The following is a 25,705-nucleotide window of genomic DNA, read 5'->3' as shown; positions in this document are numbered from 1 at the left end:
AATGTGGGCAACAGCTGTCAGCCACCTCCCACTTGGGTCCAGTGAAAGCCACTTTGGTGTTTGGCCCAAACCTGGGGCAGAATGGAGTCCAGCACTCAGGATAAAGAGCCGGCTCCAGGTCTAAAGAGCTTCTGAAATCATTTCAAAATAACACTGCAACTTCCAAGGGGAAGTCAGGGTGCCATTTACAGGGATGACGAGCCTGATCGTATCCTTAAAATGCATAGTTCTGAATTAGTTCACCTTATCTGGAAGAAAAACCTTTAAAAATCTCTAGGTGGCTAGAATGAAAAGTAGCTCCACAGTTGGTGTGTTCCTGTCATTTAACAAAGCAAAAGTGGACGTTAGATGGAGACATGGACTAATTATTTCCTTTGCTGGTTCTGCAGACTTTGTTTTACTTACATGTTTCTTTCTGAGCCCTACCTCGGTTCGTTCCCTGAGGTGCAGTCGCTGACTCTGCCCTCTGGGAGCTGCTCTGTGCTCCCGGCTGTGATTGTCCTGAGAGGACCACGGACTTCTCTCCCACGTTCCGATCCTGTATGGCCACTTGCCTGTTGCCACTCAGACATCCTCAGCTTGCTGTCAGGGCAGCCGACCCCAGACAGTTTTCCCGCTCCACTCCAGCTGCCCTGATTCCAACCTCACTCTGGGCACCACCATCTCAAAACGCTGGCCGGCCCAGTACCTTTGGTGATTTCAATGGCTGACATTCACCTGCCTTTTTCTCTTTAAACTTATTATGGAGAATTTCAAAGGGATGCAAATAATAAAGTGGACCTCCCAGTACCCATCACTCAGCTGTGACTAACCCTCAATTCATGCCCAATCTCGCTACTACAGGACAATTGTGAAGTAAGTCCAGACCTGTCATTGCATCTGTACATATTTCAGTTTACCCTGTATACTCATCACTACTCAGAATCATGGTAGTGATTAGACCCATCTTGTTACTAATGTGTTGATGAAAAGTACATATTAACCCCTTACCAGATCGATGCTTTGCAGATGTTCTCTCCCGTTCCCACCGGCTACCTTTCACTTTGTTGATGGTGTCCTCTTTTGTGCAGAAGATTTTCAGTTAGATGTAGTAGTTTTGACATTTTTAAATGATTGAATAAATAAATAATATTTTATACCATGTATAAAATTATGCAACTCAAATTTGTGTCCACATTCACTATTGACAGACGTACTTATTTGTCTACATACTGCTTATTGCTATTGTGCACTACAGTGGTGGAGTTAAAAGTTGGGACGGACACTGAATGTCTGCAAAGGCTAAAATATTTACTAAATGGGCCTTTGTTAAAAGTTTGTTGAACCCGAATTAGAAGAGTATAAGTAAGGGTCCTGAGGACAGGGGCGATGTCTCCCATTTCTTTGCATCACTTCAGTGTCTAGTTCAAGTCCATAGAAGAGTCAACAAATCTCTCTCGGTTGAAAGACTACTGAGCCCTTTGTGGTACACTCCTGCCACTCTGGGGACCTTAGTAAATTCTACTTCCCTCTTAATTTTTCTCCCGAAGCTTCACTCAAGGACTCACATTCCTTTCCCTTGAATAATGGAACTTCATCTTCCATTTTATATTTAGCAACAGGAAAATGAGAAGAGGGGAGAATGTCTCCAGCTCAGCTTTACTGTTAAAGGAAATTACTAAGTAATGAGGCAAGCTCCCGCTACAATGCTGTTGCACAATATGAATCATTATGTAATAGAAAACGTGATCAAAAGGAGACTAGCCTAAAGCACATTTTTCCAATATGTGCTGATTGAGGGAACCTTGACCAGTTCAAAGGATGCTCCCTGAGCTGAAGGGTCACAAAGCCCCAGCCAAGGCTCAGCCTTGCCACAGAACACCTTGCAAAAAGGAAGTTTATCTTGAAGGTGAAGGAAATGACCAGACTCCTTGTGTCTAAGAAAACGACAACACAACTCTATATGGTGGCATGCTCAAAAACAGTAGCTTTAAAAGGCAGTAATATGGTAGAGAGGAAAAGAATCACGCTTGGGAGTAGAACATACATCTAAGTTGAAATCCCAATTTGTCCTTTATAGGTTTCTGCCTTACGAAAACTCAGCCTCAATTTCTCCATGTATGTAGCAAGGAAAAGGGGGGAAGTAACATCTCTCAGGGCTGCGGAGAGGATGAAGACGAGACACGTAAGTTATAAAGCACTGCACACTTGCAGGCAATGTTCGAGGTGATGAGTAAGAGCGTTTCGTGCACTGTGCAGCTAGTGGCCCCGCCCCGCAAACGTTCACACATTCACGTATTCAACCACTCATCCATTCAGTCCGTCACATTCCAGAAATGATGCTCAAATGCACAGAGCAACAACATTTTAAAAATAAGCGAATAAGCCAATGGGACTAACGGAAGAGAAGTCAGTGAGGTTGAATAAAGTGAGGAGTAAAGCAATAGCCAGCGCTTCCTAGAAGCGGCGCATGTATATGTGGAATCTTGTCAGCCATGAAAAAGAATGAAGTCTCGGCATTCGGGACAGCAAGGACGCACCTAGAGGGTGTTACACTGATGGAAATGAGCCACAGAACGACAAATACTGTACGATGTTACTTCCATGCAGAATCCAAAGACCGAAATAACCAATCAAACAACACAGAAACAGACTCAGAGATACAGAGAACACACTGCTGGCTGCCAGACGGGAGGAGCCTTGGGAAGGCTGGGGGGAAACGGTGAAGGGGTTAGAAGTACCAATTGGTAGTGACAGGGGACAATGAGGACATCTGTAATAGTATCAATAATAAAAATAAAAGAAAAAAAGGACAAGTGGGTAGTTACAAAGTGGTCCTGGGGATGTAAAGTACAGCATAAGAATATAGTCAATAATGTTGTAATAACTACGTATGGTACCACGGGAAATACCAAGAGGAAACTTTGTAAAGTATATGGTTGTAACCAAATGCTGTACACCTAAAGCTAATACAAAATAATATTTAATATACAATTTAATTGAAAAAAAAAGTAACCAGTGCTTCCTAGACTTCGGATTTTCTGAGCCAGTGAAATTGCCCAAACACTGAGAACAGACAGAAGCATGTTCTCATGTTCTTTGCCAGGTAAGGACATTAAAAAATGAAAATAAAACATGCCAACCAAGGCCCCTACTATTAACTTTTACCATCATCTCATTAGAAAAAACTTTTGATAACACCTACAAAGTGGAAAAAACATAATCTCAGAACCCAGGATAGTCCAGTTTAGCTTTAAGAAATTACACATTGTTATTCGTATTCATTTTGATCAGATCGATGAGAACTGGCACAAGCTGGCAGTGGCTTAGAAAGGGCATCATTTGTGAATCAATGACTTAATACACATGACTTTGGTACTTGCCCAGCAACGGGTCCCAAATCTGGCCCTTGAGCCCATTAGTCAGAGCAAGGATGGAAATACCACCAGTTCCACACGGAAGAAAAAGTTATTCCTGGCAGAGCCCTGAGAGAACTTTTTCCTGATTCTCCTTAAAAGGACATTGTGTAAGGTATTAAACAATATCCCCAGACTGAATAGGGCATTTTTACAAAATGTGTTCTCCCAATAGAGGCAAATGGGACAAGGTCAAAGTGCAATTCGATAAAAGAAGCTTTTCCTGATCTAGTCCAGGCAACTGCTCCTCACTTGGGTTGAGGTGATACAGGAGCTGATTGTAGAGGGTCCAGCGTCTGGAGGACCAGGTGGACTGTACATCTTTCAGGCAGTTCTCCAAAAGGATATTTTTCTCAACCGAGCTTTTGACAGACATTGAGTGTGGGTGAATCTCAGTGTTCCATGATCTTACAACCCTTTTCCAGGTTATCTGGAAATCCAGTCCTGTGTTGATGGCTAAACAAGTAGTCACATGCATGACCACCCAGCTCACCGGTGGGGAAGGACTGACACATCTCTTAGGACATTTGAGAAACCTGATGAGGGCACAAGGGGTGAGCAGAGGGAAACCTAGAAAGTTTTTAATCTAAGGGGCCTACCATATACACATTCCATGAACTCACAAATACATCATCTTACAAATTATACTCATTCATTCATTCCATATTTACTGAGTGCCCACCGTATGCTAGGCTCTATTCTTATGCATGAGATACAGCAATGAACAAAACAGAAAAAAAATATTTCCTCATGGAACAGGGGCAAAGAAACAGATGACAAATGACAGGCAAGTAACTAATATGGCATATTAGACTGTGGTAAGTGCTATGGATAAATACAACTTTTCAAAGGTTGATCAGAATCCTCAGAGGAAGGTGATCTTTAGAAAAAGACCTAAAGAAATTGAAGTAGGGGCAATGTGGGGTCTGAGGGAAGAGTGAGCTTGGCAGAGGGAACAGTGAGTGCAGTGGCCCAGGCAGGAGTCTGCCTGGCAGGTCTGCGTCACAGCGAGCAAGGCCAGGGTGGTTGGAGCAGTGAGAGCCCCATGGCTGTTGCCTGAGGTCCAGGGGTGGGGTGGGGTGCGGGTGATGAAGGGGGAGATCCCACGGGGCTCCATAAACCGTTATAAGGACTCTGGCTTTCAATCTGGGAAATCAGAAGCCATGGCAGGGTTCTAAGCAGAATAGTGGCATATCCCAACCAGTGTTTTAACACATTCACTTGGCCTCTGCATTAAATGTAGACAGCAGGGTGGTGAGGGTAAAGGCAGGGAGACCAGGTAGTCAGCTACTGCATTTTTCTAGGTGAGATTACACATTATGTACCAGCAATGTAGCAAAGGCATCTGGGATAAAACGAACTGGGGGTCTTGCAGTGGTGGAAGCTTAGTCATCTTACCAGTCTGGACAAAATCCCTGAGATCCCTAACTCTGACAATTACAAAGAAATTCTCACAGACCTTAGACAACTTTCAGTATCACATCTCAGGGTGGTGTGCTAGTTAGCACTTGCTCAGCTTTGCTCTTGATGTCTAAACCCACAAAACCCGCTCGGGTGGGAAGTGGGGCCCCCAAGTGGAGGCTGCATACTATCAGAGAGCTGCTGGTAACAGTGGCTAGTGCAGAGCGGCGATTTACCAAACAGAACAGGGAACTGAAAAGGGAAGTGGAACCAGAGCCCAGAGTTTTATCTGCTTTGTCCATAAAAGGAGGTCAGACACTTCACAGAAACTGGCCCTGGGGCCAAAGATACAGTCCACTTGTCCCCACACAGCCCAGGTTTATGTGGTCTCACCCCTGTAAGCACGAGTTCTCTCGCAGTAATAATTTTGTTTACTTAAACTGCCGAAGTTCCGAAATCTGCACTGGGTTATCTGCTCATTTTATTTATTTCTTATGACTCCACTGTGTTTTCTCATTCTTATGCCTTTCAGAAAGCAATTCCAGGGGCCTAGCATTGCAGGCAAGGCAATGAAATGGACTCTGATCTTGACTTCCACCCATTTACTTGTCATGCAGAATATTTCTTATAGCTAATTAAGACACTTGGGCATGACTTCATGTACTTTTTAGATGCGAATGGTTATGCCTCGGGTTGGCATGGCTGGCAAGTCACCCAGCACTGGTGCTATGATACGGCCTCCTCCTGTGCTGGAGGCCGGTGCTGCTTCTCAGTCTCGAACCCCTTCCCACTGAGCTTCCACTCGCTTCTGAAACCTTCTCCTGACATCCCAGGTGTCACCGGCAGTCCCGGGGTCCAGAAAGTCACTGCCACCTAATGGGAACCAGCACCCCCACCGAACCGCCCTAGGATTCTATCCAGGATTATTTTAACTTCTTGCCTTTATTTACACCAATTTTGGAAGACCCACTAGTCAAGAACTCTGACCTTATTATGTATATTTGGAAGTTAGGTGAAAACATATCATAGCAATAAAGTTTGGATTTCTAACTGTTATAAACATTCAGTAACTAACCGATAGAGCTAACGATAATGAGTAATTTTATTAAAAGTCTCTTTTCTACTTAAACGAAGACTTTTCATTCTAGATTATCCATGCTTCTCTTCACTTTTTAAAAGTCAAGTGGCCTCTGGTTTTTTGTTTTGGTTTTTCAGCGTCTGGGCTTCTCACTTGCTTTAATGCATCAACGGATCACAGTTTTCTAGAACTCTGCAGCCATTTTCAAGTTGATATTGGGTTGGCCACGAAGTTTGGGTTTTGTTTTTTTTTTGTAAGGAGGCTCTAGTAGTGTTTAGTTGTCCTTAATTTCATTTGAAACAGTTTTGTTAGATTGTATTCTGACAATTGTCATATCAGCATGCATTTAAAAAGAAAACACCAAAATTGGTGGATTTTCGTGCAGCTACTTTAATATTGAAAATGGAAGAAAACATGCAACATTTTTGGCATATTATGCTTAATTATTTCAAGAAAGGTAAAAATGCAACTGAAATGCAAAAAATGATTTTTGCAGTGTATGGAGAAGGTGTTGTAACTGGTGGAATGTGTCAAAAGTGGTTTGCGAAGTTTTATGCTGGAGGTTTCTTGCTGGACGATGCTCCACAGTCGGGTAGATCAGTTGAAGTTGATAGTGAACAAATAGAGACATTAATTGAGAACTATCAATGTTATACCACACAGAAGATAGTCGACATACTCAAAATATCCAAATCAATAAAGTTAGTGGTGAAAATGAAAAATGTGTCTTTTATTTTATGGAAAAAAACTGCACAGACTTTTTAGCCAACCCAATATTAATGTCCATAGCCTTTGGCAATGAACAATTAATTATGCTGCAAATGACAACTCTGGCACAGAATCTATAGGGAAAGCCCCAGAAGAATGACGCTTGGCAGGGTTTCAGGAGGAGCGGGAGGTGCAGAAGTTGTCCACGCAAGGCCATGGCAGCAGCCAAGACTGTGGAAGCCTTCCTGTCTGGGGTTTTCACTCACTGAGCCAAAGGGTCAGGAACTGGTGTTGGCTCAATGCCTTGTGCCTTGTGTGGTCCTGGGTAACACCAGTCATAAGAATCAGGGGCTAAGGCCGAGTCACAGAAGAGTTTGGCCCCATTCCCTACTTACTTTTGTTACTGGTGACTTAACTATCATCAGAACACCTTCGCGGCCCCCTGGGGCTCTGTATGGCTCCAGCCTTGGGTATGGCCATACACCAGCCCTGCTCTGAGTCACATATCAGCAGGACAAGGGGAAGGAGCTACTTCTTTCCTGGAGCAAAGGCACCTGCAGGTGAGACCTGGGTGGTTAGCTCTTACCTTTCCACTCTGCACTGGGACAACTTGATGTCCCCTCTTGGTTTGATACCCTTCATCCTGCCATCAGTCCCCAAGTCCTCTTTATTCTTTCTTCCAGAACTGCTAGAAATGAGTGCAAATGAGGCTGAGGGGGCTGTATCCTACTCTCTGAGATGTGTATTCTGTATTATAAATCCCTCGTTATCATTCCTAGGCCATTACCTCACCCTGGAAACTGGAAAAATGATGCAGAAATCGCTGCTGTGTACAAGGCCATGACCCATCCCTAACCTAGGTTAGGGATCTGGGCAAATGGTCATTTGCCACTAAGTTATAAATCACTGAGCTGCAACTTGCTAGTTTTTAGCAGTGGAGTGTGGGGCAGGCATGTTTTCCCCCTCCACTGCCTAGGCCTGCCTCTGCCCACCCCCGACTCCTCCCACTTCCTACCTCTGTGACCTGATTAGGCACCCATCTGACAGCCTACCTGCACCCTGGAATTGGGGGTGAGGGTGGAGTGGGAGTGAGGGGGTAAGGGAGGGAAAGAAAAGGGAACAGAGTGGCAGAATGATAGGCAGTTGTGGCCAAAATGTTCTGTTAGCAGAGCCCAGCCTTGGACTAACCCTTCTCCCAGGGGCAGGGGCTAGCAGGCGGGGCTGTTAGGTTATAGTTTCAACCATCACCTGCCAGGTCACGCATGTAAGGCAGTGTAGGGGTGGCAATGGAATTGATGACAGTGTACTTGTCTTGACATCTGAGTACTCAACGTCAGTCTGCTCAGCAGGCCGCTCCAGGGAGGGAGTGTGAACTGTCAAACTGAGGCGAAAATACAGATGTGGAATGATGATGGTGTGACCCAGGTGACAATAAGGCTTAACTGGTTTACCTGGTCTTGGAACCAATGAACATTCCAGTCCTCAGAGTATTCATGTCTGTGTTTATTCCTCACCGCTTTTTAAAAAAAGATCTGAGGCTAAGTATACAAGCAATTGTGTTATAACAAAGAATGAGCTAAGTGCTATAAAAGAGTTACACAGAGGCCAGAAAGAATGTTATAAGGGGCTTCGGATTTTGGGGGTTCCAGCACCTGCTAGCTTTCCCAGAGGCCCTAACTTAGTTTCCTCGTTAGTCCAGTGGATTTAATTCACCTCTGCCCCGCAGAGCTCTGTGAGAACTAGTGACAATACATGTAAAGTCCCTATCACAATGTCCCAAATAGACTAGCCCCTCAATGGACAGTAGCTACCACTACTACTAGAGTTTTAAATCAAGCTGTGAATAAAACTTTTGTGTCCACTCAAACATACCTCCCCTGGATCTAAGGAAGCATCCAGGGGAATGGGCTCAGGGAATCTCATAAAGGAATCCTAATCAAACAGGATCCTGCTCTACGGGAGGCAGGGGTGAGGAGACAGTCACCTCGAACCCCTATTTGCCTCCTGGGGAACAATAGCTGCTGCCATTAGTTGAGGCCCTTGTACTTACCACGAAGCACTTTACATTCCCTTCCCCATTGTGTCCTCACCATGGGCCTATAAAGTATGAATTGGTTCCATTCTACAGGTAAGAGAATGGAGGTCCAGCAGCTGGCCTAGACCACACCAGTGGTAGAGTTGGGATTTGGGTTCAAGTTCAGCCCTGAAGCCCAAACTCTCTGCCACTTTCCTAACGTGGGTCTCCAGCTACACTAAGCAAAATAACTCCAAAGATGCCTCTCCAAGGCTGCCCCTTCTACCCCTCACCTCCACGTCCCTCTTCTCTCTCTCCCCTCTCCTGCTCACTCGTCTCTGGAGTTGTGCTCTGGACCCTACTTTCTTCAGATCCCACATCCTTCGCACGAAAGTGAAATGGGTGGGACAGGGATTTGGGAGGGTTCCTGTTTTCTGCTCATCGCCATCCCCTAACCCTAGAAGACCACGTTCCCGGGCATCTTACAAATCCCTAGAGTGCCTCCTCCCACTCTACAAGGCCGCTTGGGAACTTCCCCAAACCTAAGCACGCCGTGGGGGGGGGGGGGGGGTACGCGTGCACGCGCGAGTAAGCTCCCGATCCAGGCCCTGTGCCCCCACTGCAGTTGTTCAGAAACCAGCTCCCTGATGTTTCCTAGGGGAGGGCACTTCAGCCTTCGCCCCTTCCCTGAGTTCTCGATCTTCTTGCCTTGCTGCCAGCGCCCCATAGGCTGTCGTGGCCTCACTTCACTCCCTGCCATTATCTAACGTAGGCCTGGGAGAGGGGTGAGGTGGGGGGAGCCAGGTGGCTCGGTCGCCTTCCCGTGTTCGGTGCAGCGTTCACCAGATCCGTGACGGAGGAAGAAGTGCAGATGAGGCCACGCCACCGCGGGGGCGAGAAGAGCAGGCTGGCAGTGCCACCTGCTGAGAGCCCCGCAGGCACGGCCACCTGCTATAAATAGGCTGCTGAGGACCGCGTGTGCGACCGCGCACCTCCCCACGAGGGCCTTAATCACGCGCGGCCCCGCCGCCCCTGCGCACCAGGAGTCCGGCGGGCCAGGACCCTACGCTGGGACGGTACCCCAGAAACCCTCCCCACGCCCTCCTCCAGGCAGGGCTGGAGCCTCGGGCTGGCCCAGGATGGACCGGCAGGAAGGGGTGAAGCGGGGCGGGGAGGGAGGCGGCTGCGGACCCGCAGTGCAGCAGCTGTTGGCCGCGTGTGACTCGCCTGTCCCGGCCACACTGCTCGCGCAGTCACACGGCGCAGTGGCGAGGGGGGGCGCCGCTTGCCTCCCCGAGGCCCCGGGGGACCGAATCGGGAGATCCCTACTCCTGCCCTCCCCTAGCCTCGCCCGCGCTAGCCCTGCCCGGGAGGAGGAAACGCGAGCTGCGCGCAGACACCTCCTCCTCCTCTGCCTCCGCCTCCGCCACCACCACCGCCTCCGCTGTGCCTGTTGCTGCCGCCACCGCCTTGGGGTCTCTGGTATCCTCAGCTTGGAGGAGAAGAGGCAAGAGCCGAGGGTCCCCCTCCCGGCTTCCTGCGGCTGGAAGCCCGCAGCCTCGGGCGAGATGGACGTCCCGCGCGCCCACGCCGGCCCTGAGCTGCCCCCTAGCACCTGCGCGCCCCCGCCCGACCCCGCGCAGTGAGCGCGCCACCCGCACAGGTAGGCGCCTTCTCCCCCGCTGGGTCCCAGCCCCACGGCGGGTTCCTCCCGGGCATCCCAGTCGCTCCCCGCCACAGCGCCCCGGGTCCCGCAGAGAAGCCGGATTCGGGCAGCTCCGGGGCGTTTCTGCTGTCTTCGCGGCCCGGGTGTGAGTGTAGAAGGGAGGCTCTGGGGGAGGAAGTTCATCGCCACCTCTTTGATCCCCTGCTTGGATGAAAGCGAAACCTTCTAGCTGTTAAAGACCCAGGAGCTCCAGCAAGCCCGTTGCCCTCCCCACCCCTGCACTCGGGTCCTCGTATCTCCCTCCGCCCCCTCCTGCCAAATATCTCCAGGGCTAGAGTGTGTGTAAGGCGACCAGACTGAGGCGAGGGAGGTCAGAGAAATCCATGCGCCCTTTGGAAGTTCAGGGTACTTTGCAGTAGTAACTTTAGCAGCGGCACTAGCGCATGAAACATTTCTTTCTACGGGCACATCCTGTACCAGTCATTTCGAAACCCTGCTTAATTGTTTCTAGCAGCTTCGAGGTTATGGGACCTCTCAAACTTCGACACATGCTGTTGTTTTCATTTTTAAAAAAGAGGTGTCGTTTTGTTTGACATCCACCTCGAGGCGGCTTTACTCGTGATTTCTTTAAAATAGCTTCTTCTCTGGAAGTTGCTTAAAAAGGAAAAGAAATTGAAAGTGATGACTGTGACCTCCACCAAACAGTCTTCTGAGTGCCCTACATTCACGGACAAGTATTCACTTCATATAGGTCTCAATCCTCCTTTTCGATGATTGAATGATTTCATTTATTAATATAGTAAGACTTTGAAAGAGCATTTAAAAATGACCTGGTTTAAATGGGTCACACCCAAGAAACTCAGCTATTTCTGCAAGTCCAAACTTCTAAACTTTTTGCACTGTACTTACGCTGAACTGCAGAGGCCTCGCTAAAAAGCTCCCTTTTTCAGGAAAGCAGAAATGCATTCTCTTCCCCAGATTCCAAACGGGATTGGTTGGAGTTGGAGAATGGTCACCGTGGGTTTTGTTGTGTTTTGTGAGCCTGCTCTGTGTGGGAGCCGTTGTGCTGAAGAATGAATGGGGAGGGGTCCGGGAGGCGGGGAATCCCACCTTGCAGAAGTACCCTTCCTGTTTGTGAACACTTCTGATCCGTCACTCCCTTGGGTTAGGGATCCGGGAAGCAGGTGAGTCCTAGAGTTGAGACGGCTTCTCTGGGTTGGGGAGGAGTTCCTTCCTGGGAACCCTGAAGACTTTCAGGAATAAGGACATTGCATGCAAACGCTGGTATAGAAATGAGTTGACTGCTTTTGTAAACAGGTGTTTTACGTCTGTTGGAAATGGAATGCTATCACAGTATCAAATACATGTATTTTTCTAACCAAGTGATAGGGAAATGACTCTGAAAAGTGCTTTCTCTCCAGCCGTATCTATAAGTAATCATTGACAGTAATCATCCACAAGCTACTGGAGAGTGAGCAGAGCTGTGATTAAAGGGTGAAATGTTGAGGGGGCGTTTTCCGAAGTAACCACAGTGGAGTATCCTAAGACTGTTAACTGAGCACAGGAGATATAAAAGGGACTAAAAGTGGCTCAAAGCAGTACACTCAATCATCAAGTGGTAATTAAAATAGATGCCTTTATGTGGATCTTTCCAGCTGTTGGCAAGCCTGTGAAATAGGAGGGGAGCTCAATGAGGTTATAAATTATTATCAGATAGGACTGGGCCACAGTCTTCCGTTATCCTTCCCCAGAGCGCTCTGGGGATTTCCCCTGCACTGTGAACACATTCCTGCTTGGGTGCAGACAAGTCCGCGTCGACCTTTTCTCCCAATAGGGCACTGTTTGTCACAGTACCAGGGGGTGGGAGAAAGAAATGGATAACTCTGAAGAAACCCAGCTGGCCCCCTCGCCCTCATCACCCAGCTGTTGACAATCTCTGTCTCCTTCTTCCCTAGAGGCAGCCTTCACCAGAAGGGCTGCAGTGGCAATCCGCTGCACCCCTGTGGGGAGCCAGTTGTGGGTGGTCCACTCCTTTCCTAGCCAGATCTTCTAGCATTTTCTAGGATGTGCCTCTGGGAAGCAGCGAGGAGTGCTGCACTCAGCACCTGCTCCTCATTCACACCAACACCTCTGATCATTAAAGTGCCCAGAGACTGGCTGCCTGCTTGAGAGGATTGGGTCTGTGAATACGCTTTTAATTTTATGTCATGATATGACAGCTCCCTCAAACGCCTTTGTCTTCCTTCACACCTTTCTCTGAAGGTCCCCAGTTTCTGCTCTTCAGGTTCCCCGGGTGACCTAAAATGTGTATCAGCTCATTTGGGGACTTATGTCTGTGGGGGGGGGGGTGCTTTTTCCTGCCTTTTCCTTGCCCTTTTCCCTGCCTCCTCAAGTTTAATGGCTACATTACTGCCAATATGTGGTATGTTTCTCAGCCCTTTTCTTGATCATTAAACGCTGGAGAAGCAGACTCTGTTCATTTAAAAAGGACTGCGAGTCCGCTGAGCAGACAAGGAATGTTGGCGGTGGCCAGGGATTGTCTTACAATACCCTTTAGTGACCTTTATCTTCACTTCTTTCTTTCCAACCCCTCATTCTGATAGAAATATTTTTAAACTAAATCATTCGTTAAAGACAGGAATGTTTCCATGTTTCAAGGTTTTGACATTTTCAAGTCATTGGATGTATTCTTAGATTTAAGGACAGTGTGTCCCTTTTCGGGTTTCAAATATTTAGAAAAAGATTCATCATGTGTGGGCCACGTGAAACACTCTCGCCTCTTAGGTTCAGTGAAGCTGTGCAGAATGCAGGAGTATGTTTGAGCACCTACACGGAGGCATTTAATTTTGAGTGTGCCTGTTTCTTTTCTGACAAGCAGCAGCTATTTTTCTCTTAAAATGGAATGTATGTATTTAACAATACATTATTTATGACCAGTGACTCTGCACCTCCAAAGTAGGTAGTAAGCACTTACGGGTTTATTGTCAAACTTAATTTATCTCGGTGGAGTTCTTAGAACAGTGCCTGATACATAGTGAGCTCTCAAATATTACTTTATTATTTGTTTGTTTGTACTTTTAAAGTATGACTTTGACATTTGATTCGGATTACTGAGACCCAGAAAGCTTTAGGCGGACAGACAACCTGACTAGTCCACTAGAAAGACATTTTAGAGTTACCCCCTCTAAAGATAGTCTTATATCCCAAAGAATAGACATTTGGGCATAAGGCAGGTCTAGATTCAAGTCCAGGCTTTACTATTTACTAGCCAGGGGACCCTTAGGTAAAATAAGGGTGCTAAAACATACTTCTCAAAGTTGTAAGAATACAGAAGCTCTTATATGTAATGTCCAAGAAGAGGCAGTTAATCGATAGGAATTTCTCTAGCAAAGTGGTTAAGAGCAAGAATAAACTCTGTGGAAGGACCTGGTTTAAAAACCTAGTTGTGCTGCTTGTTACTAGGATGGCCTTGAGCAAGTAACTTCAGTTCTCTGTGCAGCAACTTCCTTCTTACTTCCCATCTTGAAATGGGAGTGATAATGATAATAGTTCATAAGAGTCCCTATTCCAATATGATAATAGTCCTTATTGTCCAGGCTGGTTGTGAGAGTTAAGTCAGTTAACAGACACAAAAGTACTATTATGTGTTAACAATTATTACTAATAGACAAATGGATACAGATGAGGTACAATGGAATATTACTCAGCCATAAAAAATGAAATCTTGCCATTTGTGACAACATGGGTAGACCTAGAAGGTATTATGCTAAGTGAAATAGAGAGAAAGACCAATACCATATGATTTCACGTACATGTGGAGTCTAAAAGAATGAACAAACAAACAAAATAGAAATGAATGCATTGATACAGAGAACATTTTGATGGTGGCCAGATGAGAGGGGGTGGGGGATGATGGGTGAAGAAGGTGAAGGGATTGAAACTACAAATTGGTAGTTGTAAAATAGTCATGGGGATGTAAAGTACAGCATAGGGAATATAGTCAATGATATTGTAATAACTTACTGGGATGCTTACTAAGTAAGTTATATAAAATGCCTAATCACTATGTTGTATACCTGAAGCTAGTATAATATTGTATGTCAACTATAATTGAAAGATAAAAAGTTATTAAATAATATATATCTAGCTATTACTCTTAGGAGAATAACTTAAAGCAGCTATGCTAGGAGGGAGGGTTAAACATAACCCCTGAAAGCCACTGGGCCCCCCCCCACCACCCCTTTATCCTGTGCAATACAGTAGAAGAGTTTACAAGAAGTGACAGTGTAAGGACTAGCCTTAAACCGGCTCTGATTTACACAGGGAGGAAATCATTCAGAACATCATTACTTTACATGTCAAATTAGGTGCACGCTGGTGCACGAGCATCTTTGGTGATGAAGGTTAGAAGCTCTGGCCCCAGGAGCTCTGTGTGTTGGTGACGACTGCTCCAAAGGGAGCTGTGGGTGATCCCTGGGTGAGCAGCACACTGGATGGCGTTCTATACAAAAACAGACAAATAATTTAGCCAATCCGGTGGTCTTACTACATGATGAGACTAGAGTATTCAGGTGGCAGAATAATTCTCTTCAGCTGCATGCCCACTCTTGGTTAAAGAATAGAAAAATTAACCATTGATATGGCATTAGGGGTGGAGGGAAGTGGCCACCTGGGGACTCCCTGCCCTTCTTGGAGGTCCCCAGTAGCTGATAGATATGGGCTGCTTCCTAACCTGGCCTGGAGCTAGAAGCTTCCAACACGCCTCCTTTTATCCTTCTTTCTTTTCTTCCTCCCACCAGTTCTGAGAAGGTGAAGGTGGAACCTGCAGAGGCTGCAGTGTCATTAGCCTCTGGAAAGCCCCCCTCCTACTCCCTGTGGTTTGCTGGCAGGGTGTGAGGGGGCTGGGAAGAGGGGGTTCCCAATGGCAGCCTCCTCCTACGGCCCACGGCCCACTGTCAGTGCTCTGCTCACTTCCTGATCAGTCAACGCCCTCCTTTCTTCGGTCCCTCCTCCACATCTATATTCTTGACAGGAAGATGAGAGCAGCTTCCTGTCCCCACACAATGTCAGGGACATTTGGTTTCATACATTATGAAAATTAGATTCACCAGATTTTAAAGCTAGAAGAAAACTTGGGGATGATCCTGTTCCATTCTCATCGAGTAAACTTGAAATTTGGAGAAGTTAAATAACTTGCTTTCATAACTTCCCACTTGAACATGTTTTCAGGAGGAAACTGAGGTTCTCTGCAGCCCTTGGATGGGAGTCAGGGGCTTGGATTGTCCTAATTCTGTCACCAAAGTTGGACAAACCACTTAACTTCTCCAGAACCTAGTTTCCTCACTTCAAATGTGAGGGAAATTTCTACATGGCTTTAAAGGACCTTTTCTAGCTTTAAAATGTCACGATCCTAAGTGCAGCCTTCTAGGAATATGTTTAGCAGGACTCACTGAAAAGATGATTGCAGCTGTTTTGGGTACCGCTGTGGCTATGGACTGTGGGAGGCAGGAGTTGTGCAGAATGCGGACGGGCTCTGTAAGTGACCGGGCTGCACGCACAAGAACATAACCGAAGCTCACTGGAATAGCAGGTCACACTGCATCTTACCGAGGGGATGAGGCACAGGGGCCTCTCGGAATAGGTCGTTCAGCCTGGGCTTGAAGGTAAAGTTGTGTGCAAATAATGTGGATTGAGATGGCTTAAAAAATAATCTAATTCTTTGTTAGTATTATTTGAATAGTTCATCTGTTTAATGGACCGTTTTACTGAAAAGTAATGCAAACAGTTACCTAGTCTGTTATTATGAATCTTATATCAGCAGAATCTGAATTGCTTACAAATAATCGTGGCTATGTCTGAGATAGAACTTATTTTTTGATAGTTCATAAATAGTATTATGGTCCAATCTACTTTTTACAGAGGTACTAAAAGTGAAAACTTTAGTTTTGTCAATGAAATGGCAGAACTTATTTGATGACTAATTTTTACCAAATTATTGAAATGACTAAATTGTATTTTTTTGGCATTATGTATATAATCCCTTACAAGAAAACTAAAAGTAATTCTGTGATGCTGTTTTGCCATCATATTAATAATGGTTTCATCTATAATGTGAGGCCCAGGATGGCTATGAATGTGGCCCAACATAAAATCGTAAATTTACTTAAAACCTTTTTTTCTCATCATTTTTCACTGCTGTTTATTTATTTAATGTGTGGCCCAAGACAACTATTCTTCTTCCAGTGTGGCCCAAAGATGCCAAAAGGTTGGACACCCCTGAATTCTACACTGATTGAGAGATATCGGGTCTACCCTTTGTCATAATTCTAGTACTTCTTTAAACATGTCTTAGGATTAGCAGCTGTCAACGGTTACATCTGAAACAGATTCAGTTACAGGAGTGGGGGTTAGCTCAGACATTTAATGCCACTTTCACCTGTAGGTGAGAGAGAGGGAAAAAATGAGACCATTATTTATGGGGTTATATGAACTTCAAGTCTGTTCCCATCATCAAGGAAAGCTGTACTTCAAAGGCAAAGAGGCAGGCAATACACTTGCATGAAATGTGCTGGTGCTCTAAATAAAGTAGAGGTTTATCTGAACTTTTGAACATTTAAAAGAAAAAATTAGCTCTAAGCTATGTTCAAATTACATTATAAAATTCACTCAACATATATGCATATATATCATATAGAAAAACAAGAGTCAAAAGAAGAGACTTCTGTTTCAGAAAAAGTTTAGAATTTCAACACTGGTTTTAGAAGTCCCAAACTCCCGGGTAAGAAGCTTACAGTCTTGTTGACGGACACCTCTTCAAACCCTAACGTAATCGTGAGGATCAGGTGCAAAGTGCAGAGGCGTGGTGGTGGATGCCCTGACCCCCCTTGCGAGAAGGAGGTGGGAGTGGCTTGGCCTGCACGTTAAACGTGCGCTGGAATTATTTAGAGGACGAGAGTGGGAATCAGTGGGAGATGATTCTGCCTGGGTCTCCCATGTTTCCACACATCTTGTGAGTAGCAGCACGGACTGCCTTTGTTTTGAACCTCCTTTTCTTCAAACTAGCAAACAGCCACGGAAGCCAGAAATAGTGTCTCCCTCTGGAGAAAGGGCAGATCAGCTTACTCCCCATTATAAAATAGTTGGGCTCCCGAAGCTCAGGTGTCTGTCCTGTAACTCAGTGTGGATTCGGGTTTCACCTGGCCTAGGGGAATCGGGGGTCTGGGAACTGATGCAAATGCTGCCTCTCTGGCTGCTGTTGTTGCTCTGAGTCATACGCCGTCCTTTGTTCACACCCAGGTACCTCGTGTCTCCCACTAGCAGGCTAACTGTGGCAGGCTGACCTGGTAAAATCTCAGAGCCTTTACAGTCTGTGACCGGTGTTGCTGGGAGAGAGGAACAGGATGCTCCATGGCACAGAAACCTGAGAAATCACATCTCACGTGGGAAACCCGCACTAGGTGCATGAAGGCGGGCATCTGAGGGGAGCATAGAGTGGGACCAGATTCCGAAGAGACCTTATGTACCATGTAGAAGACTTTAGATTTTATGCGGGCAGTTTTTAAGGAATTTTTAGCAGAGGAGTAAGGATCAATTTTGTGTGTCTGTTAAATTACTCTAGGACATATGTGAAGGGCGGATTGAAGGTTGGGACATTTTTTTCTCCAGTTGAGAAAAGATATGTTAAGATGTAGAGTCAGTTTAGAAGTGATGGTAAGATGAAGAAGGAATCTGAATGAATTATTAGTTTATTCAGGCCGCATTATGGCATATAATACACTGAGCAGTTTATAAACAACAGACGATGGCTGAGAAGTTCAAGATCAAGGTGCTTGCAGATTCCATATCCGGTGATGGCCCACTTCCTCATTCACAGACTGTCGTCTTTTTTCTGTGTCCTCACTTGGTGGAAGGGGTAAGGGAGCTGGCTGGGCTTCTTTGATCAGGGCACTAATTCCATCCATGAGGATTCTACCCTCATGACCTAATCACCCTGAAAGGCCCAACCTCCTAATATCATCACATTGAAAATTAGGATTTTAGCATACGAATTTGAGGAGGGGAACACAGACCTCCAGTCTATAGCAATGCCTCCTTGGCTCGTGGCTTAGCCAATAAAATAAGTATTGTTGCTGGTCATGGAGATATAGCTTATAGGTAGGAAGAGAAGTTTGGGGAAGGGGAAAGGGGAGAAGTGAGACTGAGTTAGTTTTAAAATCAGTAAATGAAGACTGAGGTGCCTGTAGGCTATCCAGATAGACATATTTCATGGCTTGTGCTGATCTGGAATTCTCTGAGGTTCAACGGGAGACGAACACCTGAGAATCATCAGGGTGTACGTGGTAGACACATTCTTGGGCAGCGCTCAAGAGTACAGGTTGAAAATGAGGTGTAGACTCTTAAGTCACCTGTGGCAACTGACTCAAGCTCTCTAGGCCTCAGTTTCCTAGGTCATAAAAGTGGCAGTAATCATAGTTTCTAACTGGCACTACGGTTAGAGATGAAGGTTGTTATGAAGATGAAATGAGATAACACGTGCAGAGTACCTGGTACTTAATTAAACTCTTAGCAGCAGCAGCAGCAGCAGCGGCAGAATTGGAATGTGGTGGTTGACACCCAGAGATTAGGTGAGATTTTCCAAAGAAAGCAAGTGGAATGAGGGGAGCAGGGAAAGAAAGCCATGGAAGAGCCTGGAAAGAAGTAACCCAGAGAGGTAAGATGAGAACCAGAAGTTTTAAGCAGGAAGGGGAATGGTCAACATTGAGAAATTCACCAGAAAGGGCTAGACAGTTAAGAACGCAAAAGCCCCCTTTGGGTTTCAGAAGCCCTGTGGTGCTTCTAGTCTGAGTCCAGATTGTGGATGGACAGTTGGCAGTGGAGACAGTGGAGACTTTATCCTGAAGGAATCTGTGTAGAAAAGGAAGAGTTGTGGCTGGAGGAGGTTTGGAATCTATTGGAAATACCTTTAGTTTTAGGCTAGGAGAGTCTTCATTCACTCCTTTGAAATATTTATGGGAGCCTATTCTGAGGCAGGCACTGTGCCAGGCACCAGGGATGAGTGGTGAATCAGGCAGGTGTGGCCCTGGTCCGTGTCCTCAGCATGTGCGTACGTGCTCAGGAAATACATAAGAGAATGCATATGAAGGGAGCAAATGAGCAGAGAATAGGGCTTGAGGTGCTGTCAGCAACTCAGCCCTGAACAGGAGGGTTTCGTCATCCAGTGGAACAAGAAGGTGTTAGGATACATTGAATATGGTTGTCGAAAGTGAGACATACAGAGGGGAAGGCAGATGAGAGAGTTTGGGTCTAGTAGAAGCAACATCCTCTAGCAAGGTGTTGGGAAGATGGCATAGGTGAATGAAACAAACCAATGTTTATGACAGTGTTTGGAACATAATAGGCACGGAGGACCTGTTAATGGAATTTGAATGTGTGATTCAGAACCTCTGAACTATGTCAGGGACAGGCTTTTAAAAGCTAAGTGGTGTCACAAGCAGTAGATAAGGTGTTAAAACTGGTGTAGTTCAGTAGACTATGATGGTGGGTAGCTGATATTTTTTCTGTGAGATTACTGTTTTTTTTGGGGGGGGGGGAGAATTACCAGTACTGAATTTGATTATCTTAAAGTCCTTGAAACATAGGTGAAATAATCTAACAGTGTTTCAAGCTGTCGGAGTAGTGTTACATTGTTTTCTATAGAGCTTGCCTTTGTGGGCCCTATGAAGCTTAAGTTTAACAAGAATTTGCCCAGGAGATCTTTGTAACCCGTTTGTAAGTGTGACATTTATGGCATATTTGGGTTTTATATGAAATTCAATTTCAGGAAAGCTCTTTCTTGGCTTATTTGAACAAATCTCCATTTCTCCCTATGTTTGGGTTTCAGACTTTTTTTAATTGAATGTATTGGGGTGATATTGGTTAATAAAATTTTATAGGTTTCAGGTATACAACCCTATAATACATCAACTGTATATTGTATTGCATGCTTACTACCCCAAGTTGGATTTCAGACTTGTAAGTTCTCCTGAACTATTAACCCTTTGAAAGTAGCTCTTGCTGTGACTGCATCAAATTCTGATGCCTCTGTGTTTCTCCCCAAGGATTCTGCACCAGAAGCACGTAAAATAGATTGCTTGGTCTAAAAGAGAAGAGTGGCAACATTTCACTGAGTTTCCAGACCTCGCGCAGGATGGAACCCATAACATTCACAGCGAAGAAACATCCGCTCCCGGCGGAGGTCTGGGTGGACTTCGGGCTCCAGCTGGTGGGCTCCTTGCCGGTGCACTCTCTGACCACCATGCCCATGCTGCCGTGGGTGGTGGCCGAAGTGCGACGGCGCAGCGCACAGGCCTCCAACAAGGAGCCTGCTACCAAGCAAGTCCGGCTTTGCGTCTCGCCCTCCGGACTGAGATGTGAACCCGAGCCAGGGAGAACTCAGCAGTGGGATCCCCTGATCTGTTCCAGCGTCTTCGAGTGTAAGCCCCAGCACGTGCACAAACTGATCCACAACAGTCACGACCCGAGTTACTTCGCTTGTCTGATCAAGGACGATGCGGCCAACAGGCGGAGTATCTGCTACGTGTTCAAAGCTGATGATCAAACAAGAGTAAGTGGAGGCTGGGATAAAACAATTAGGGTGCGGCTGCATGGTTTGTACTGCAGGGGGCCCAGACATTTATTTTACGTACGCCGGGATGAATAAGAGGTAATTCTGCAGTCACATGCAGATTATTTCCCTGGACTTTGGGCTTATGGGGATGGTTTCTCTACAGCCTTAAAGAACACTTGATATCAGATATTAGAAATTGTAAGTTTATGAAGTCAAAATTCAAAAGAGAAATCTGTCCAAATGTATAAATAAGAGCTGAGCTTTTGGGATTTAGGTCATTTGCGGAGTGTGTTCTGAAGCGGTGCATCCCGAACAGAAATGTGCACAGGAATCGCCTGGCGACCCTGTTGAAACGCACGTCCCGCTCCAGTGGGGCTGGGGCGGAGCTCGGGACTCCGCGTGTCTAATGCGCTGCCGGTGACGCTGATGCGGCCTCTCTGCAGAGCGGCCTCTCTTCGAGTAGCCTGGTTCTAGGTCAGTGAACTCCCCATTTTTGATACTGTTAATAAAAAATACACTTATTTACAAACTGTGTAAGAATGCAATTAGCCAGTTTTCCAAGGCAGGACGTTCACTTAGGCAAGGACTATATTCACAAGAGCAGTGGATAGAATTCTGAGTTGATACTTGCAGAGTGCTTTGTTGTTGTCGTTATTGCTCTGTGTGTGTGTGTGTGTGTTGCCAGCTTCATGCCAGATCTGATTAGCTTGTTACTGTTACATCTCATGATGTGGCTGAGAAAAATAGTATATGAGAAATACATGTCATATATTTCTCATATAAAAATGCCATCAGCTATGCTATTTTCCTGTTCACTTGTGCTCACATCGCCCTTGGCTTTTCTTTTTTTTCAATTCTGTGTGAGACTCATTTCAAGCCCATTCTGGGATGGTTAGTTCAGATAAAATCGACCATATAAGCCCTACAGCCACTTTCTCAGGTGGGCCCGTGTAAACTACAGTTTGGTACAGACTATGGAAAGCAAACAGGTGAGGGCGCCACTGCTCACCTGGTGCCCTGAGGAATGCCCAGGCTAGGCCCCCTGTGCGGCCTCTGTCTGCCCGCCCGTGCAACCGTGAGGATGCCAGAGTTCGTCCACGTGGTGAATGTCAGCAGAGACTCGCTGATGTTTTCTTCCTGCATCCCACTGGGTGTTTTACATCCTTTCCAGGGTGCAGCAAGCTCATTTGTAAATTAATCTTCTCGGAGACTAAGTAGGTTTGTGGAAGTGCACTTCCGTTTGTTCACTCCTTGGTTCTTTTACTCATTCATTCAGTGACTCCTGCTCCAGGTGCTGTGCAGGAAGATACCAGCACAGGCTAGGAGGAAGGCAGAAGCGTCAGCAGGCAAACACTGTGTGGTTGTGGTTTGATGGGGAGGATGGAGAACAGAACCTAACACCCCGGAGTGTAAGGAAGTCTCTTTAAAATAAAGGCTAATCTGGGGCTTAAAACCACTATTTTCCCCACAGAAGTTGGTATCTTCTTAATGTAAATCATTTAAGGTTAGCGTCCACCCATCTCAAATAGATCGGGTGGCATCCTGGTTTAGGAGTTCAGGGGAACTAACTTCCTGGGTTCTAGTTTTCCACCGAGAGTAAATGAATCAGGAGGCTTTGGCTAGAAATAAATGATAAAGATTTTTTCAAAGGTCTTAGAGCTTGTTAACCAGAAACACCACCAAGCAATACCTACCTACAGTGTTCTGAAGAAGAAAAGCTAGGGTTTCTTACAACAGAAAGTATATTCTGGAGCAGAGTCAGTCCTGCATTCCTAGCCTCTGCCTTGATCTGAGAAGGTAATCCTCTAGATCAGGGTCCCCAACATCCGGGCCACGGACCAGTACCCGTCCGGTACTGATAGGAACTGGGCCACACTGCAGGAGGTGAGCTTGAATGTATTGTGCTTGAATCATCCTGAAGCCAGCCCCCCACCCCGGTCTGTAGAAAAATCGTCTTCCACAAAACCAGTCCCTGGTGCCCAAACTGTTGGGGACCACTGCTCTAGGTGATTGGCGGTGTAAATAACGGATGCCAGGTGGTGTGGACACATGATCATTCTTTCCTTGGGCCTTCAGGGGGTAATCAGGCATATTGGGAGGTTCGTATATCCAGGCATTGACAGACACAGGACTGAAGAGTTCAAGTGTTAGTTCCTAGGCTAGTTAAAACAAGGATAGTAACTTAGCAGCTCTACTCTAGTGACTCCATTTTGTCACTCTGTTCTTCAGTCTTATCTGCCACGTGTAAACTGCGTGGCCGCAGGCCACACTGAGCCTGCCCCTTCCTCTGTGAAATGGGGGTAATTATTGTCTCTCTCTCATCGAGTTGCTGGGAGGACTAAGTGAGTAGACTAGCACCTGAAACTTACTAAGCATTTATGGCGATAAAAAAATTTCATCCAGGAAAGTTTTACTGGAAGCCAATTTTATGTTAATTTAATTGAACATAATTTATGTTAATTTCATCTTCAGTTAAAAAAAAGAGAGTTCAAGGTGAGTGTCTTCAGCCTTCAAGATGAGACCCTGGTCCTCTTTTAAAAATTAAGCAACATTTTATAAACTAGGCACTTACAAAACTGCATAAATAAACTTAATGTTTTCTATTATTTGGGCAAATTCCAGAATGGAAATTAGTGGATTGGACAGCCTGTACTCCAGGCCAGCTCTGTATAAGCACTGAGTTTCCTTGGGGAGAGTCTTTGCACAGAATACTTGTTCAGCACTTTGCACTTTTGACTGTTTCCCCAAATCTTTTACAGCCATCTGAGAGTAGGCTTCTGGCCAGTCATTCAGATACCAGACAGGAAGAAGAGATTTATAACTAAATTTTGTAATTGGGGCTTCCAGTCTTGCCAAAAGTAGAGAATTGGCCTTACTCTATATTCTCAAAAGCATGGTAGAAATATGAATTAGTTCTTAAATTATTTTTGGCTTGCATACAAATTTTGCAAATACGAATTGTCAGTACTCAGCGTAATAAATTGCTGTCGTCCTGCTCATTTTATAAAAGAGCAATTTGTAACATAGGAGCTTCAGTCAGTGAATCAGCTGTTGTTGGAGATGGAATGATACACCGCACTGGCCATGATTCTAACTGGCGGGCTGTCTTTTATGTTCTGGGACATCCCTGGCACTGTATCCCATAACAGAGGATCATCTGCTGTCGGGGCATGTTAACCTGTGTCATCATTTGTCCTGACTGTTTGTAACATTTGCTCCGCGCAATAATTCTCGAGATTCTGAAGACCTCTTCCAAATAGAAGAGACCAGCATCCGCTGTGTTTGCCAGAGGAGATATCTGCATTCACTGCCAGGGGCATCAGTACAAAACTACTGTTTGAGAGGAAACCCACTGATCACGATATAAGTGAATTTACTGAGGAAAGTCTAGGGACAAGAGGCACATGAAAGAATAATTTCATAAGCACGGCATGAGACTGTGTTTCCAGTTGTACGTTCCACAGGATGTACCCGAGGCGTCCCACAACAAAGTGTATTAGCGCGGCATCTCGGCCTTTTGGATTTGAGCACCTTTCCACTCTGAAAAATCACTGAGGGTCCCAAAGAGCATCAGTTTTTGTGGGTTCCATCTACTATACCATATTAGACATTACAACTGAGAAATTAGACAGGTCTTAATTTATTTAAAATTTACTTCATTATTTAAATTTTATTTTAACTATTATGTATAATTAAGAAAGTCTTTAATCATTTAATTATTAAAATAACTTATTTTAAAATAAGGTCTTAATATGTTAGCATAAGTAATATTTTTGGGAAAAGATAGCCATATTTTTGAAAAACAATTTAGTGATGAGAGGTCCAGGGTTGCTGGTGGTGATCACGGCTCCAAGGTGTCAGACTGTTGGAGGGACCGGACTTCAGTCCAGCAACCTCCTCACTTGAGTTCCAGCTAAGAAAGAACTCAGAGCCAAGACTCGGACTGTAAGAGAAAGTTTCTTTAGAAAGTCACAGAGGTAGGAGAACTGAGCTGTAGAAGAAATGGGCTCAGGAAACAAGTTACAGAGGCAAAAAAAAAAAAAAAAAAGCGGGGGGCCTTGGAGCCTAGGAGACAGAGGGTAAAGGCAGTGTGCTTGGGGGAGGAAGAGGCACTGGAGTGCTCCTGAGAGGGGAGTGTGCTGAGTCCTCCATCCTTAGGGCCTTTAAGGGCGGGGATTTTAGGAGGGGGCTTCAGGGGAGGATCTCAATAGAATATTCATCAGCTTTTCAGCTATGTTCTTTCAGGGTCATGGTCTCCACTGATTGGTCAGGGCCAGGGCAGGGATCATTAGTCAATGTAGCTGGTCCTGAGGTCAGCCATGGCATTGCTTGTTTGGTTGTGCTGCTTTTCCAGGCCTGGAGCTGACACACAACTGAGGCCTAGATGTTATCCCTAAGGACTGATGCTTAAGGAAGTGGTTGTACAAGGGCCTGCGTGGGGGTCACACGAGGCCACTCTTTGGCCCCCTTGTTCCTTCTCCAAGGGGGTCTACCCATGACTAGCGACATGCCAGGGGAGGAAAGGTCAGGGGAGGGTCCAAACCGTATGACCAGTGACATGAAGTCAGGGAGTCCAAACTACAGGCAGGGAAGGACAGGTCACCCTGGGGGCGAGGCCCTTATTTTTCCAGTTTTGCCCATTGCTAGGGCAAATGGAAAAACCCTGGGCTTTCCACCCCGATGACCTTCTGTACCTGGCCCACTGTCCTTGTGTTGCTCGTGAAAATAGGATTCTTCCATAGAGCCACAAGGAAAACATTTCAGGGACCCACACATAAGAGGATGTGAGCAATTCCCGTAAGGTTTTTTGGAGCAAAAACAAAGTACTGCCCCCAGG

General features: G+C 45.8%; 1 protein-coding gene across 3 annotated transcripts in view; it reads left to right on the top strand.

The window, feature by feature from the left end:
- The first annotated feature begins 9,843 nt into the window (after positions 1-9,843).
- TBC1D1 (TBC1 domain family member 1) overlaps positions 9,844-25,705 on the top strand; it is a 208,768-nt gene continuing 192,906 nt past the window's right edge. Inside the window, exons 1-2 of one of the 3 annotated variants that reach the window (XM_053922307.2) lie at positions 9,844-10,259; positions 20,360-20,865. In XM_053922307.2, the coding sequence (XP_053778282.1) occupies positions 20,449-20,865 (417 nt within the window). In that variant the 5' untranslated portion in view covers positions 9,844-10,259; positions 20,360-20,448. The remainder of the gene's footprint in view (positions 10,260-20,359; positions 20,866-25,705) is intronic. The other 2 variants (XM_053922308.2, XM_053922309.2) reach the window with 2 other exon arrangements.

Source organism: Desmodus rotundus, chromosome 4 (genome assembly GCF_022682495.2).
Source record: "Desmodus rotundus isolate HL8 chromosome 4, HLdesRot8A.1, whole genome shotgun sequence".
Taxonomy (NCBI): Eukaryota; Metazoa; Chordata; class Mammalia; order Chiroptera; family Phyllostomidae; genus Desmodus; species Desmodus rotundus.
This window is presented reverse-complemented; position numbering and strand designations above follow the sequence as displayed.